General features: G+C 41.7%; 1 protein-coding gene across 2 annotated transcripts in view; it reads right to left on the minus strand.

Moving 5' to 3' along the window:
- The window catches only part of adamts2a (ADAM metallopeptidase with thrombospondin type 1 motif, 2a), a 143,959-nt gene that overhangs the window by 11,339 nt on the left and 119,913 nt on the right, over positions 1-12,707 (minus strand). The window contains exons 5-15 of one of the 2 annotated variants that reach the window (XM_042493310.1): positions 11,805-11,888; positions 9,831-9,987; positions 8,068-8,173; positions 7,664-7,807; positions 6,607-6,739; positions 5,835-5,864; positions 4,618-4,731; positions 4,096-4,241; positions 3,571-3,749; positions 350-483; positions 131-254 (exon numbers count right to left, since the gene is read on the minus strand). In XM_042493310.1, coding sequence (XP_042349244.1) covers positions 131-254; positions 350-483; positions 3,571-3,749; positions 4,096-4,241; positions 4,618-4,731; positions 5,835-5,864; positions 6,607-6,739; positions 7,664-7,807; positions 8,068-8,173; positions 9,831-9,987; positions 11,805-11,888 — 1,351 coding nt within the window. The remainder of the gene's footprint in view (positions 1-130; positions 255-349; positions 484-3,570; positions 3,750-4,095; positions 4,242-4,617; positions 4,732-5,834; positions 5,865-6,606; positions 6,740-7,663; positions 7,808-8,067; positions 8,174-9,830; positions 9,988-11,804; positions 11,889-12,707) is intronic. The other variant, XM_042493311.1, reaches the window with a different exon arrangement.

Here is a 12,707-nt window from a genome sequence, read left to right on the forward strand (position 1 = left end):
AGACTAGGAGAAAAGGACATTGGCCAACTAATTATACTGTACTTATAGGCATTATAGACAGCTGCTACACTGATGTCATGTCTGTCTTAGATTTAGATCAGGGTTATTGTGACTGTGACGGTGTGCATACCTTGTTTCTTGGCAGTGCGTGTGATGGTGTCTTTGAAGGTTTTGCAGCTGGAGTTGTCTCCTCCACACACGCCACACTTGTCCTCCTGCTTCGAGGAGCCCACCACACCGTCACAGCCCACTTTCTGTACATGAGGACATGGAAACTTTAACACGTGTCCATCTAACCACACGCAGCTGTCTTGCTTTCTCACACACACACACATGTGATATCACTCACCTCACACTCGCCACGCACACACACACTGTGCGGGTCCTTGTATGAGCAGCGTGTGCCGTCCAGGACCATTCTCTGCATGAAGACCACATCTCGGGTCTCCTTGGATTGGCAATGCAGGTGGCAGCGTTTGTTAGCTGGGGATCAAACACAAAAATGACCCAATTGGCATATTTGCAATCCGTTTTGATGATTTCATCTTTTCAACCGACATTTTACTTTCTGAATGAGCTCTCCATGAGTCAGCGTGATGCTCTGTCTCTTTGTGTCTGTCTGCGTGACTCATACTACAACTACATGAGCCTCCAGAGACAGAACCTGGCAGTCCATCGTATTGAGTGCTTCATCACGTTTATAACACATGGACATAATGCAGAGACCCTGTCTTATGGTGCTTAAAATGACACTAATAAGCAGGTGGCAGACGTGCTACTGTCTAATTATTATATGAAGAGAAAAACACTCTTTTCTCAAGTTGAACTGAAAAAGCACAGAAACGACTGGAACTAACTTTCTTCTACAACGTGGAAAATACGCTCTGATAATTGAGGGGGCTGGTGTAAAGTATGTGCATTATAGGTGTAATAACTATATTTGTGAGTGAGTCACATTTTAGGCAGATTTATGTGTGTGTGTGTGTGTGTGTGTGTATATATACATATAATTATAATAACTCATAATTAGCCACTCTATCCAAGTACCTACCAACGTTCTCTTAAGTTTAGAGGATGTTTAACAGTGCAGTGTGATATTGTAATATTTGTTTGGCCTTATAATGGTATAGTGTCCACACCATAAAGCAAAAAATTCTACTGGACACATTTTAAAGATCTTTTGTAATTTGCTCAGGTTTTCTATTATAAACACCCAAATGTTACAGTTCAGTCAAAGTAAATTGTTTCTTTTACTTTACTTAATAACGCATTACTCCCAACACTGTTCTTGAGATATTGCTTTCACCGGAGTGAGACCCAAGTGAGATCAAAGTGACCTTATTCTTTGACCTTTGACCACCATAATCAGGTCAAGTCATTATTGACTACAAGTCAAGGACATTCCTACCAAATTTGAAGAAATTCCTTAATGGTGTTCTTGAGGATGGGACAAATGGACAACCTGAAGACATAAAGCCTCAAGCCACAACTATCGCCTCTGTGGAGGCATAAAAATGGTAACTGTGTTTTAAGTTACAAAAAAAACATTCCTGATAAATTTAGCAAAAATGGGGATTAGAAGATGGGTTACAATTTTAAAATACCTTTGAAAATAAAGGACAATATACTGCCACTTATGACCCACTAGAAGTGTGTGGTGGTGTATTTATCTGCAGAGACTTTGCCCTCTGTGTGTATTTTCTGAATTTCTTGTTATTTTCTGTGTTCAGGGTGTTTTTAGACATATACCCTCACAGTGCTGAGGTGAAATCGGGCTGCAAGTGCAAAAATAGCGAGGTGAAATGCCAACGAGAGTGAATCTGACATTGGCTTTTGCACTCACTTTTACTAGGGAGCCTGTTCACAAACACTAACTGACAACCCTGCATAGTACACCAGCAAGTTGAAATAAAAGTCATCTTATTTATATTTCTCTTATGTTGTGTCTACTTGCATATTTGGTATTAAGGTAACCCGCAACCAAAGTTATTAGATTACATCACTTTAATGTTGCTTAATTTGGATTACTTTATTGGCTACATTTTTGAACAGGTGATTAGTTATCGTATTGAAATTGATTTTTAAACTAACCATTCTGAGAGCAATGAGGATTTTCAAATACGCGGTGAGGTAGCAGAACCACACAAATAAAATATATTTCCTAGCCTGTATCTATGTTTTACATGAAGCAGCAGTGGCATCAGTTACATTACACACCGAATAATTAGCTGCAGATACATTTTCTGTGTTTCAACATGCAAATAAATTTACAATGAAGATAAATAGACAATAAGTAGCTTAATTTTTGAGACCCCTAAACTAGAATTTAATGTCCTCAGGAGGTCCAAGGTGCTCATATACTTGTCACTGAAATGTTTCACACACTGCTCTATGAAGAGTCTCTGCTCTATGACAACCAATCACATCTGTGTGAAAACAGTGAAAACAGGAGATACTTTTTGATTGACAGTAATGTGATAGACCAAAGGAGACTCACACACACACACACACACACACACACACACACACACACACACACACACACACACACACACACACACACACACACACACACAGGGCAGCCTTACGCTTCATGTCTCTTTGCTCAAGAGTATATTACAGTATATCTGTTGACTTGGCAAAAGACCCAAATAGAGACAGAAAAGCGACAGTGTGTCAAACGTCTCTAAACAAATACTACAATTTCACACTCGGAGCAGACACACTTTTTCTCTCCCAACACTATCTGAAACTCAGGAGATGACAGACCATGAATGGAATTCAATTTCACCTCCCTGTTCACTATTTTCTCTCTCTCTCACACACAGACACGCACATCTACACTCGCACGCTGACACGCACTCACAAAGAAGTAATTTGAGACTGAGAAAGCCTTGCTGGAAAATATGGCATTTAGAAATGATAAGAACGACGAAAAACAATTTAGCAAGGCCCCTTTTAGCGGAGTCTGCGTAGCATGACCTCCGATTAGATATGGAGACAGCTCAGCACTTTTCTCTCAGGCTGCCCTTTAGTTGGATGATAATTTAATACCTATCAGGACGGCAGTGACACCTCCACTTAGAGACAGGGTGGCTCTTATAACCAAACATACGTTTTAAATCTTCTCAGTGATGTAAAGAGGTTTTCGATATTAAGTGGAGAACTCTGATAGTTTGTCCACATGTGCCAACTGATACATGGAGGAAGAGAGAAGAGAAGTTTAAATGACATCAGTGAATGGGTGGAGAGAGAGAAGAGTTCAAAGAAGAATGTTTTTAAAGAGATTTCCAAAGAGATGCCATGTTTTTATGGGAGGGTGTAGTCGTGACTCAAAAGCCAGCCAGATGTCAATGAACATAACAGAATGCAACCTATATATATATGTATAATCCACTAAAACCCAACCACATCCAAAATTATGTGCTTCCTTCCTCTTCATGGCTTCCGTTCATATCTAGAGCTTCTACAATGTATCGTCATTCTCAGGCTGGTATCTTTATTTTGACAGCGTCTTTCTGTGTCCACCAAACTACTTCATCCTCCTTCAGTCTGCGGGTGTATACTCACGGTCTGTGTGTTCATAAGGCAGCCAGTGGTGCTTATTGTTGCTGTGGATTTCAAAGCGGGGGTCCCAAGCATGGCATTGTTCTTCTCGCGGGTCACTGTATATGTCCTCACACTCGTTCGTGTTACACATCTGGAACTGGTATGTCGCCCCAACGCAGGTACGGCCTCCGTTAGCTGGTCTGAAAGGTTAGACACATCATCATTCAAAATGTGTGTTGTGGTTCGCTTCCTATATTCATTGGACTTCATCTAAAAACTGGGGCTTGAAATGATGCGTTTAACAGTGCAAATTATTGCAAATTGCAAATTGCAAATTATCTATGTTAATGGAACAAATTGTCACTCTCAAGAGTTACTGCAAGAAATATCATAAGTTAAGTACCAGAAATTCATCACAGTATGCTTGCTAAAACACGTTTAGAGCTTCAGCTGCATTCGGCATAATTAGGCACAGACTGAAAACTTGCAATTTCATTTTTTTACACATACAGACACATATACACACTGGGAAACACAGTTTCATACCTGGGATTGTCACAGTCGCGTGTGCGAAACTGTATTCCTCCATCACAGGTGCGGGAGCACTGACCAAACTCACTCCAGGAACCCCAGTTTCCATCTTGTTTTATGATGTCAGGTGTCAACCAGATGCAGTGACCCTTAAAGCAATGCTGCAGGAGGCATAGTAGACCAGAAACAGTTGCTAATTTGGAAACAGTGTGCTGTCAAATGACTTTTCTTCAACAGAACTTCCGTTAAAAGAATACTTTATTGCACAAATACCATTTGTATATCAATTACTCAGTGTATTACTTTGGAATCTTGAAGAAAACTTTGTTTTGTATGCATCCTCATTAAACAGAGTATAACAAAAATTGATCCCCATGACTTCAGAGAATTTTCTCTGTTTTTGGATTCTTTGTCCATGTGGAGGCATGTGAGACAAACAAAGTTTACTTTATGGTTTCAAGGTGCCACATGGTAAGTTACTGATATACAAATGGTCATTTTGCAGGTGAAGTATTCCTTTAAAGTACATATAAATACCTTCCCATTCCCGCACGTGGTGCCATCAATGGGCGGCCCTTTCTTGGTCTTGCAGAAGAAGGGATTCTCTGGGTGGCTACACCACAGCTGCTTACATGGGTCAAATGTGCGATACTGCAGGGCACAGAGAGAGAGACTCCTTCTTACAATTAAAAGCCCTGCTAAACAGTACACACACTGGGAAACAGACAGACCTTCAATAACAACAATCAACCACCATGAAAATAGAAAACAAAAAAATCGAGATGAGAAGAGAAATATCACTACAACAATAACCACAACAGTGTTATACCCAACAATAACAACATCGACCCTGCACTGCGTCACTGCACTGTACACTACGCTCCACTGAGAAACACACAGCCATTCATGCAAACTAAACCAAAGGATGAGAGAGAGACAAAACTCTCAGAATGAGACAGCCCATGGTTTAATTAGGTCACAAGGGAGGTCAGAGGGTAGAGGGCAAAAGGTTAAAAGGCCAAAAGGTGAGGTCTCATCGACCTCTAAAATTCCCCTAGACACAGATCAAGGACCAAATTCTCCTCTTTCTCTGAAATGAACCATTGATGAGGATGCCACCAAACTAACCCGCAGTCCAGTGTCTGAGGGGCCGTGCCCTCCTCCCTCCTTTCCACAGACTTTCATACCCACCATGACCCCAGGGGACCATTGCAGGTCGGAGGGCGAGTCACAATCAATGGCTACACTGTGGTAGGTAATCACCAATGACATCAGACTGGAGGATCCTAAAAGCTGAAGTGAAACATGGAAAAACAGCCTCTGTTCTGGCTCAACTTTTCCCCCCTTGCATGGGAAAGACATCTTTCCAACCTTTTCCACTCGTTTATAGTCATGAGTGTGCCAATATAATGAGGCTCTCCCTGCCAGCACTGCCGTGATTTAACACAGATTCGCAGGGAAAGAGCCGGGATATGGTGTGGTTCAACTGTTGAACGGCACCATAGCCACTGAACCAGTAAAGTCAAAGTGTTTTTAGGGATTTTACAGCCACTGTCTCTGGAAATGAGCATTTTAGAATCCTGCAGACGAACGTCCAAAATATGACGATGGGTAGAACAGAGAAACAAAGTACAGTAAAAAAGAAAAGTAAGGAGCAACATTACAAACAATTACTACTTCAGAGGACAAAGAAAAGAAAATCTGAGAAAACAAATGACGGGCCACATGTCTTCCGGGAGGAGGGGTTACCTTACCTGTGTTCCTGACTGGCCCGCCTTTTGTAGCTGAGGGGAATGGGTTTGACAAGAGAATAAAGGGTGATCTAGCAATGTGTGCAAAGCCTCTGAACAAGCCCTTTGTCAATCAAGCAACAGCTTCCCAACAGCGTGCCACAGTGGCTTCACAGTCATAAAGTGGGTGAGGGTGACTGGGGGGGTTAAGATGCCTGGCGAGGTGCTGAAGCTGGGTGAAGCTCGTCTACTGTGTGGCGGCTTGTGTTTACAAAAATACTGTTTGTGACAGGCTCATGTAAAGGCACTGTGGTATCAAGGTAAGTGTTGTGTTAAAATATTCTGTTATCATAATTAACATTAATAACAGAAAAAAGAAATAGCTATAAAAACCAATTACCTGCTTTTAAGCAAGATGCCAATCCCACCAGTGGCCGGGAGAGGAAAGCAGAGGACATCAGAAGAATGTGAATAGCTGTGTATGTGTTTCTCTTTCATTACAATGCAGATCAGAGATAGATGTCACTGCTGGGTTCAGTTCACTAGCAGAACCTTTAGAGTTTAGGAGTTCCCATACAAATGTATCTTTCACAGTGAAATTCAGCAAATTCAGAATTAATTGAAGAGTCTGAATTCAAAGTGAGTTTAGCCCAACTCTGATAATCTCCATCAACTCAGGAGATAAAGAGACACTAAGCTCGACTGGTGGCAACTGTTGTAGACGTCACCTTCAGTTAGTGTTAGTAGACTCTAGCTGTGTTAGTGAAGAGTCTGTGAGACTATGGGGATCTCTTACCGCGGTGCACATCGTGTAGCCCACACCAAAATCAAAGCGACACTGTTCGTTCATGGAGTAGTGCAAACCAGGAAGCTGAGGCAGCGATGGCCAGTTGTGGTCAAAGGGGTCGTCACGGAGACAGTCATAGGAACTGCAAGGAGAGTCAAAAAATGTTATGAAGTTATACTTACTGTGTTAATTTTTTCCAGTTTTCATGTCAGGTGTAGTATTAAAATCAGGGCTACAACTAATGATTAACTACACTTTGGAAAAACCTTTTGAAACCTCGGCAAGTTGTCTTGATTTCTTTCAAAGACGTGTAGAAGGCAATGAGCAACTTTAGAAGAAATGACACAAAAATTTGCAAAAGGTTAGAAGAAAATTACCTGAAAATTAAAAAAAAAAGAAAAAAAGAAAGTATTTTAAAAAAATGACCTAAAAAGTGCTTAAAATAATTTTATTGCAAAAACTTACTATACATTTGATATATTATGATTATTATAAATATGTTTTTTTGGAAATCATTCCCTATCTTTCCCAATAATAATTTACAAATCTACCAATGTCTTTTAACTTGTCGGACATTTTTAAAATTTTTTACCAAATTTTTAAAAGAAATCACACCAACTTGCTCAGGTTTTTAAAGGGCTAATATGATGTTTGTTGGAAAAGCTGTATGTTACAAGATGCAATGCAATGAGCCTTCTTCGCCACTAGTTCTTTGATGTCGGGTTGGTGTGTCTGGGCCTTTGGATGTAGTATGTGTGGTGGATCACGATGCCTAAAATTACCTAAAAACTTAATTAAAATGGATTTGATGGAAAGTTTAATCAGACCTTAAAATCTGGGTGACTTGAAAACCACCACTATACCATTTTGGCAGCAAGACTTGACTTGTATTATAATAACTTTCAGGATTACAGCAAAATCACACAGAATATCAGCAAGATGCAAATTCTGTCTAAAATATTGATGAAAGTGTTGACCTTTAAAAGCCATACAATGAAATGTTAGTGTGTGTGTGTGTGTGTGTGTGTGTGTGTGGGTGGGTGGGGGGGCGGTGTTAGTGTCTCACTGAAGGTAACGTCCCAGCTCTTGCATGCTACATCTGGACCAGTGAAAGCGATGGAAGGCAGCCTGCACCAGTGGAGCCATGATGCTGCCCATGTGCACCTCGTCTCCACAGCGGTTCCCCTGACCATCGTGCTCCATCCCGAGCCTGCAGAGAGACACAGGGGGAGAGAGAGGGTCAGAGGGGAAAAGAGACGAACCAGCAGATTGAGAACATGGGTGGGTGGAGACAAAGACCAAAGAACAAAGGGAGGGAGGTGGAAGCAATTCTCTCATCAGATACTGGCTGAAGTGACCAATGGACCAACACTGTAATAAATCAATACAGTCCTATAAGAGACTGCTTTGTTGTCTTTTGCTATAGCATGAGAGCAGGCTTGAAGACGTCATTATGAAAAATGCACTTACACGTGTCCGGTCTCGTGTGCAACCACAAAGGCAGAAGAGAAACCGTCCTCATGATTCAAAGTGCAACTCCTCACTGGATGGCACATGCCTGTCACTGGGGCGTAACCTAGGCAACCGGGAGGTGAGACACAGTGATTAGGACTTATTGTGTTAAGTTTGTGTTGTAATGAAAACTTATCATTGTTAATTTATTTAGGGCTATACCAAATGTAATGTTTTTTTCACGTGAAGCTTCTACTAAGGTTTTCGAGCAAACCTTCAAAAAATGCTGAACAAACAGTGTTAATAAAGTAATTCACAAGATTAGTCTTTTGTTTATTGAATTAAAATGAAATGAATGAATAAAAGTATTTTATGGTGCTGTTATTTTGCTGCAAAACCACCCTATTAATACAATGACTGAGTGCTGCATCGTGTGTGTGTGTGTGTGTATGTTTGAGAGAGTGACAGAAGAGGGGAACAGAAGTGGAAGGTGGGCTATTGCATGCAGTGTTACTGAAAGTCATAATAACTTAATCAGAATGCTGCTTTGTCACTTTTTGACTCACTCACCTGAATCCGTCACATTTTCTCCAGCCTGTTTTCATTCTGAAGTCGTTAAATAGCACTGCTCTGTCAGTGCTTTTGCCGTAATAGCGCAACATCAAAAGGCACCTTTAACATGCACGTGCAAGTTAAATTTAACTTGTCAATTTGTACATACTATTTTAACTTGAATAATATTTTAAAGGTAAACTGTGCAGGATTGCCTGTTACTTTTTGAAAACACACTCATCAGCAAGTGAAAATAAAAGCCAACCCCAGATATACTCTAATTGTCATTTAGCCTTGTTAGATTTGCATTTTTTTTTTTTGGTGTTGTGTCTCTTGTGGGCCTGCTGGAACCTTACTTAAAATTAAAAATTAAAAAACAAAACACCCCCCAAAATTTGCTGAAGATTTAAGATTTTCTGTAATATAATTTTAAATAGAAAGTTATAATAATTAAAATAAAAAATTCCAGGCATTTTTTTCTTAGTTTTTTGTTAATTTTTTAAAAAAAATCTCTCTTCTTTTTTTAAAACTAATTTTCAGGTCATTCCTTACCTTTCACTAATTTCTCGCAGTTTGTGGGACACTTCTTGCCAAGTTAGTCGTTGCCTTTCTTCCCCAAATTTGGTTGACTATACTCACTTTTGTCAGCTCAAATCTCATCAAACTAAACTTATTTATTTCAATGCATGCATGATGTGAACCACTTACACACACACACACACACACACACACACACACACACACACACACACACACACACAGCTCTTTCACACACACATACACATATGGGTGCATGTTTGTGTGTCTAATCCTAACCCTAAACCGTCGCTTTCCACGCCTACATGTGCCAATCTCCAACTCCCTGTGTGCTTGTCTGTCCTGTACTGCCTTTAATTGTGGGACTGTGGCTGGCCCTGCTCTGCCTATTGATTTTCTGCTGCTGAAGGCTGAGCCCAAGGGCAGCTGAAGGGCTTCTGGATAGCTAGGCCACTGCCTTTAGAGGCCTCTCCCCTGGGCCTGCCTGTTAGCCTGCACTCTGCTGCACAGAAAACCACCAACCACCAAAGCCACAGCGCACTATGCAGCTGTATAAGGCAGAGGAAGAAGGACGGGAGTTTTCTATGTGCACTTGCGAGTTTTAAGTCCTAAAGAGGGTGGGCGTTAAGTTCCAAATTGTGCACTATATCTTAAAAGGTAAGGGTTTGGTATTTGTTCATGTGTTTCTTTACCCTGCATGCCTGTCGGTCCAAACTCCTGTCGTGTGAGGAAGATGGCGTGATCGTGATACTCAGCGTCCCCTGTGTCCTGCTTCTGCTGCAGGAAGGCCCAGCGACACACGTTCTCCAGACTCTGAGATGGGTTCCCCAGTTCGATCAAACTCACGGACTGGGAATAAGAGAGAGACACACAAGTGGGTAAGAGAGATGAGGGTCTAAAAAAAAAAAAAATCATACAAAAACAGGGAGCTAAACCTCCTTCTTGTTTCAGTTCTGGTACCATAACATTTAATTCAACCCTGTAGGGGGCAGTGTCACAATGTTATATATTGTCAGCACATCTTGCAAATTGCTGAGGTGTACAACACACACACACACACACACACACACACACACACACACACACACACACACACATACACACACACACACACATATCGAGGGATTCACAGTACTTGCACAATAATGCTTAGGATCCGGTAGTCTTGATGGTTTCAATAATGAACATGAAACTGAGCACAGAGCTGCCGATTAATGAGCCATGCACTAAAAGTCAAAAACATGTCCAATTACAGAATATTTACTTATGATTAAATGCATAACACCGACACCAACGCAAACACCCAGATGCCAGCGATTCCTTCCATTCACCTTCACCTCTCATTCCCTTCCTCATTAGGATCTCCGCTCCCCTCCCCTTCCTCCCTTCACTCTGCTGTACAAGTCTTTCCATCTCTCACTGCTTCCTTTTTTGCCTTGCTTTCTACATTTCCTCGCCACTTTCATGCAAGCACAATGCACAGCTGAATCAAACAGTGAAGGGTGTGTAGTGTGCTGTGGAGAAGACATATGGCCTGCCTCTGCACAAACACCCCTCAGACAGAGTGCGCTGTGCGCGTGTGTGTGCTTCATCATGTTCATCAGGTGCTTGTGTGTGTGTGTTTCAGTGTGTTTTTATGATCTTTAAAGATGGATTTGGAGTGGTGTGTTGTGTTGGAGTGTGTGCGTGTGTGTGTGTGTGTGTGTGAAGTGTGTGGGTGTGTGGGTGCGCCTGCATTCAGGGTCACATAGCCAATCTGCAGGCTGTCTGGGTGCAGCGCTGTTGCCACGGTAATTGGGGATGATGGACAGCCAGAGCTTTGGCTGAAGCTGCATAGGGGCTGGCCCAGAATGACCAATGTAGGAGTGTGTGTGTGTGTGTGTGTGTGAGAGAGAGAGAGAGAGAGAGAGAGAGAGAGAGAGAGAGAGAGAGAGAGGGAGGGAGTGTGTGTTTCCACAGCTCCTGTGGGACTGTAGACATGTAGAAAGGAGAGGAAGAGATAAGGCTACAGCAGCATAAGTGTATCGCAGAGCACCTATCCAGCAATAAAATCACTTGTATCATCCTGTGGGGTAATCCCTGCCCGTCTCCATTCCTGCCATCTCTTGCTTTATCTCTCTTTTCCCCTCTCGTTCACTCTTTCTCTCCTCTCCTCTTTGCACAGACAGGAAGATAGAGTTACAGTCAAGAAGAAAAGGATGCTGCCCCCATCGTCCGGTCTCTCTGTTTATGAATGAGGGAGGGCTATCATTGATTGTTTATCTTTGCCTGGACTTCCCATGATTCTGTGCTGCAGCCTACTGGGAGGAAGGCTGATTGCATAACGGGCAGAGTTTCTATGTGCTTTGGTGCTGAACTGTGAAGGCGTGCGACTTGAAAACACTCCCCTGGGATGCTGCATGCTTTTAGTTCCTCTTTTGCTCAGTCCACTGGAATAACAGGCTCCGGGCATCAGTGCGTGCTGATGAGTGCGTGTGTGTGTTTGTTTATGAGTGTGTGTGTGTGTGTGTGTGTATGACTTGGCTGTGCTTACTGTAGGTACTTAAAGTGATTGTAGCAAAATCCTAGTATCAAAGATAGTGCTGATAGAAAGACTAGGCATCCACTTTTCAGGAACTGCATCTCAGTCGACTTTTCAGCAGAACTCGTGTCTCAGTGAGTCTTACCTTGCCGTGCCCCAGCATGATAATCCGCACCAGCACCACATTAATCTTTGCTCCCAAAGACTGGTCATGGTAGATCTCATTCACCTGGAGTCACACAAAGAAAGACAAGAGGGAACACAAGTTTCAGTAAGATAAATTTAAGAACATCCTTTCTTATATGAAAAGGGTGTAAGTTATGGATCAGTTATTAATGAGAGCAAGTTTTTGAGTTGCCAGGCTGTAATGATAGCATCAATTAATGCTCATTCAGTGCTTCCTCACCTTCTAATAAGCCACCAGGTCTGCTGTTAAAAATATGAGTGAATCATACATGCAAATGAAGATGTTTTATGATGAGTCATCAAGTTTGGAGTTGTAAATGGATATTGTATTTGCGCCTGTCGATCTTACCAGACCTGGTATCTTGCACCACCAGAGGATCACATTGGAAATAAGCCTGTGGCTTTATTGTATTATTTAATCTTAACAGTTATAGATGTATGTGATAAATGCCTTCAGGTAAAGCAGTTTTATGTGGATTTTATGACTGTAAAATCAATCTTAACCTAAATGTTAAAGGTATACTATGCAGGATTGTCAGTTACAGTTTGTAAACACTCATTAACAAAAGTGTGAGGAAAGGCCGACCCCAGATTCAGTGTCGTTTGGCGTTCTGCCTCGCTACATTTGTGTGTTTTTGGTGCTGTGTTGGATGTAAGCTGCTTACAGTCTGGCACCTGGACGCTACCTTTTTATAAAGCCCTGACCTTACCTGAGTGCTGTGGGAGTACACACCCATAAACCCCCAAATAAAGAAAAAATAATAAAATCCAGGCAGAGGGCAGAGTGGGCCATAAGTGATGACTGAGAAGGATGACTTTTGTATGAGTATATACATATATATATATATATGTGTGTGTATAT

The sequence above is a fragment of the Plectropomus leopardus genome, chromosome 9 (assembly GCF_008729295.1).
Source record: "Plectropomus leopardus isolate mb chromosome 9, YSFRI_Pleo_2.0, whole genome shotgun sequence".
Classification (NCBI taxonomy): domain Eukaryota; kingdom Metazoa; phylum Chordata; class Actinopteri; order Perciformes; family Serranidae; genus Plectropomus; species Plectropomus leopardus.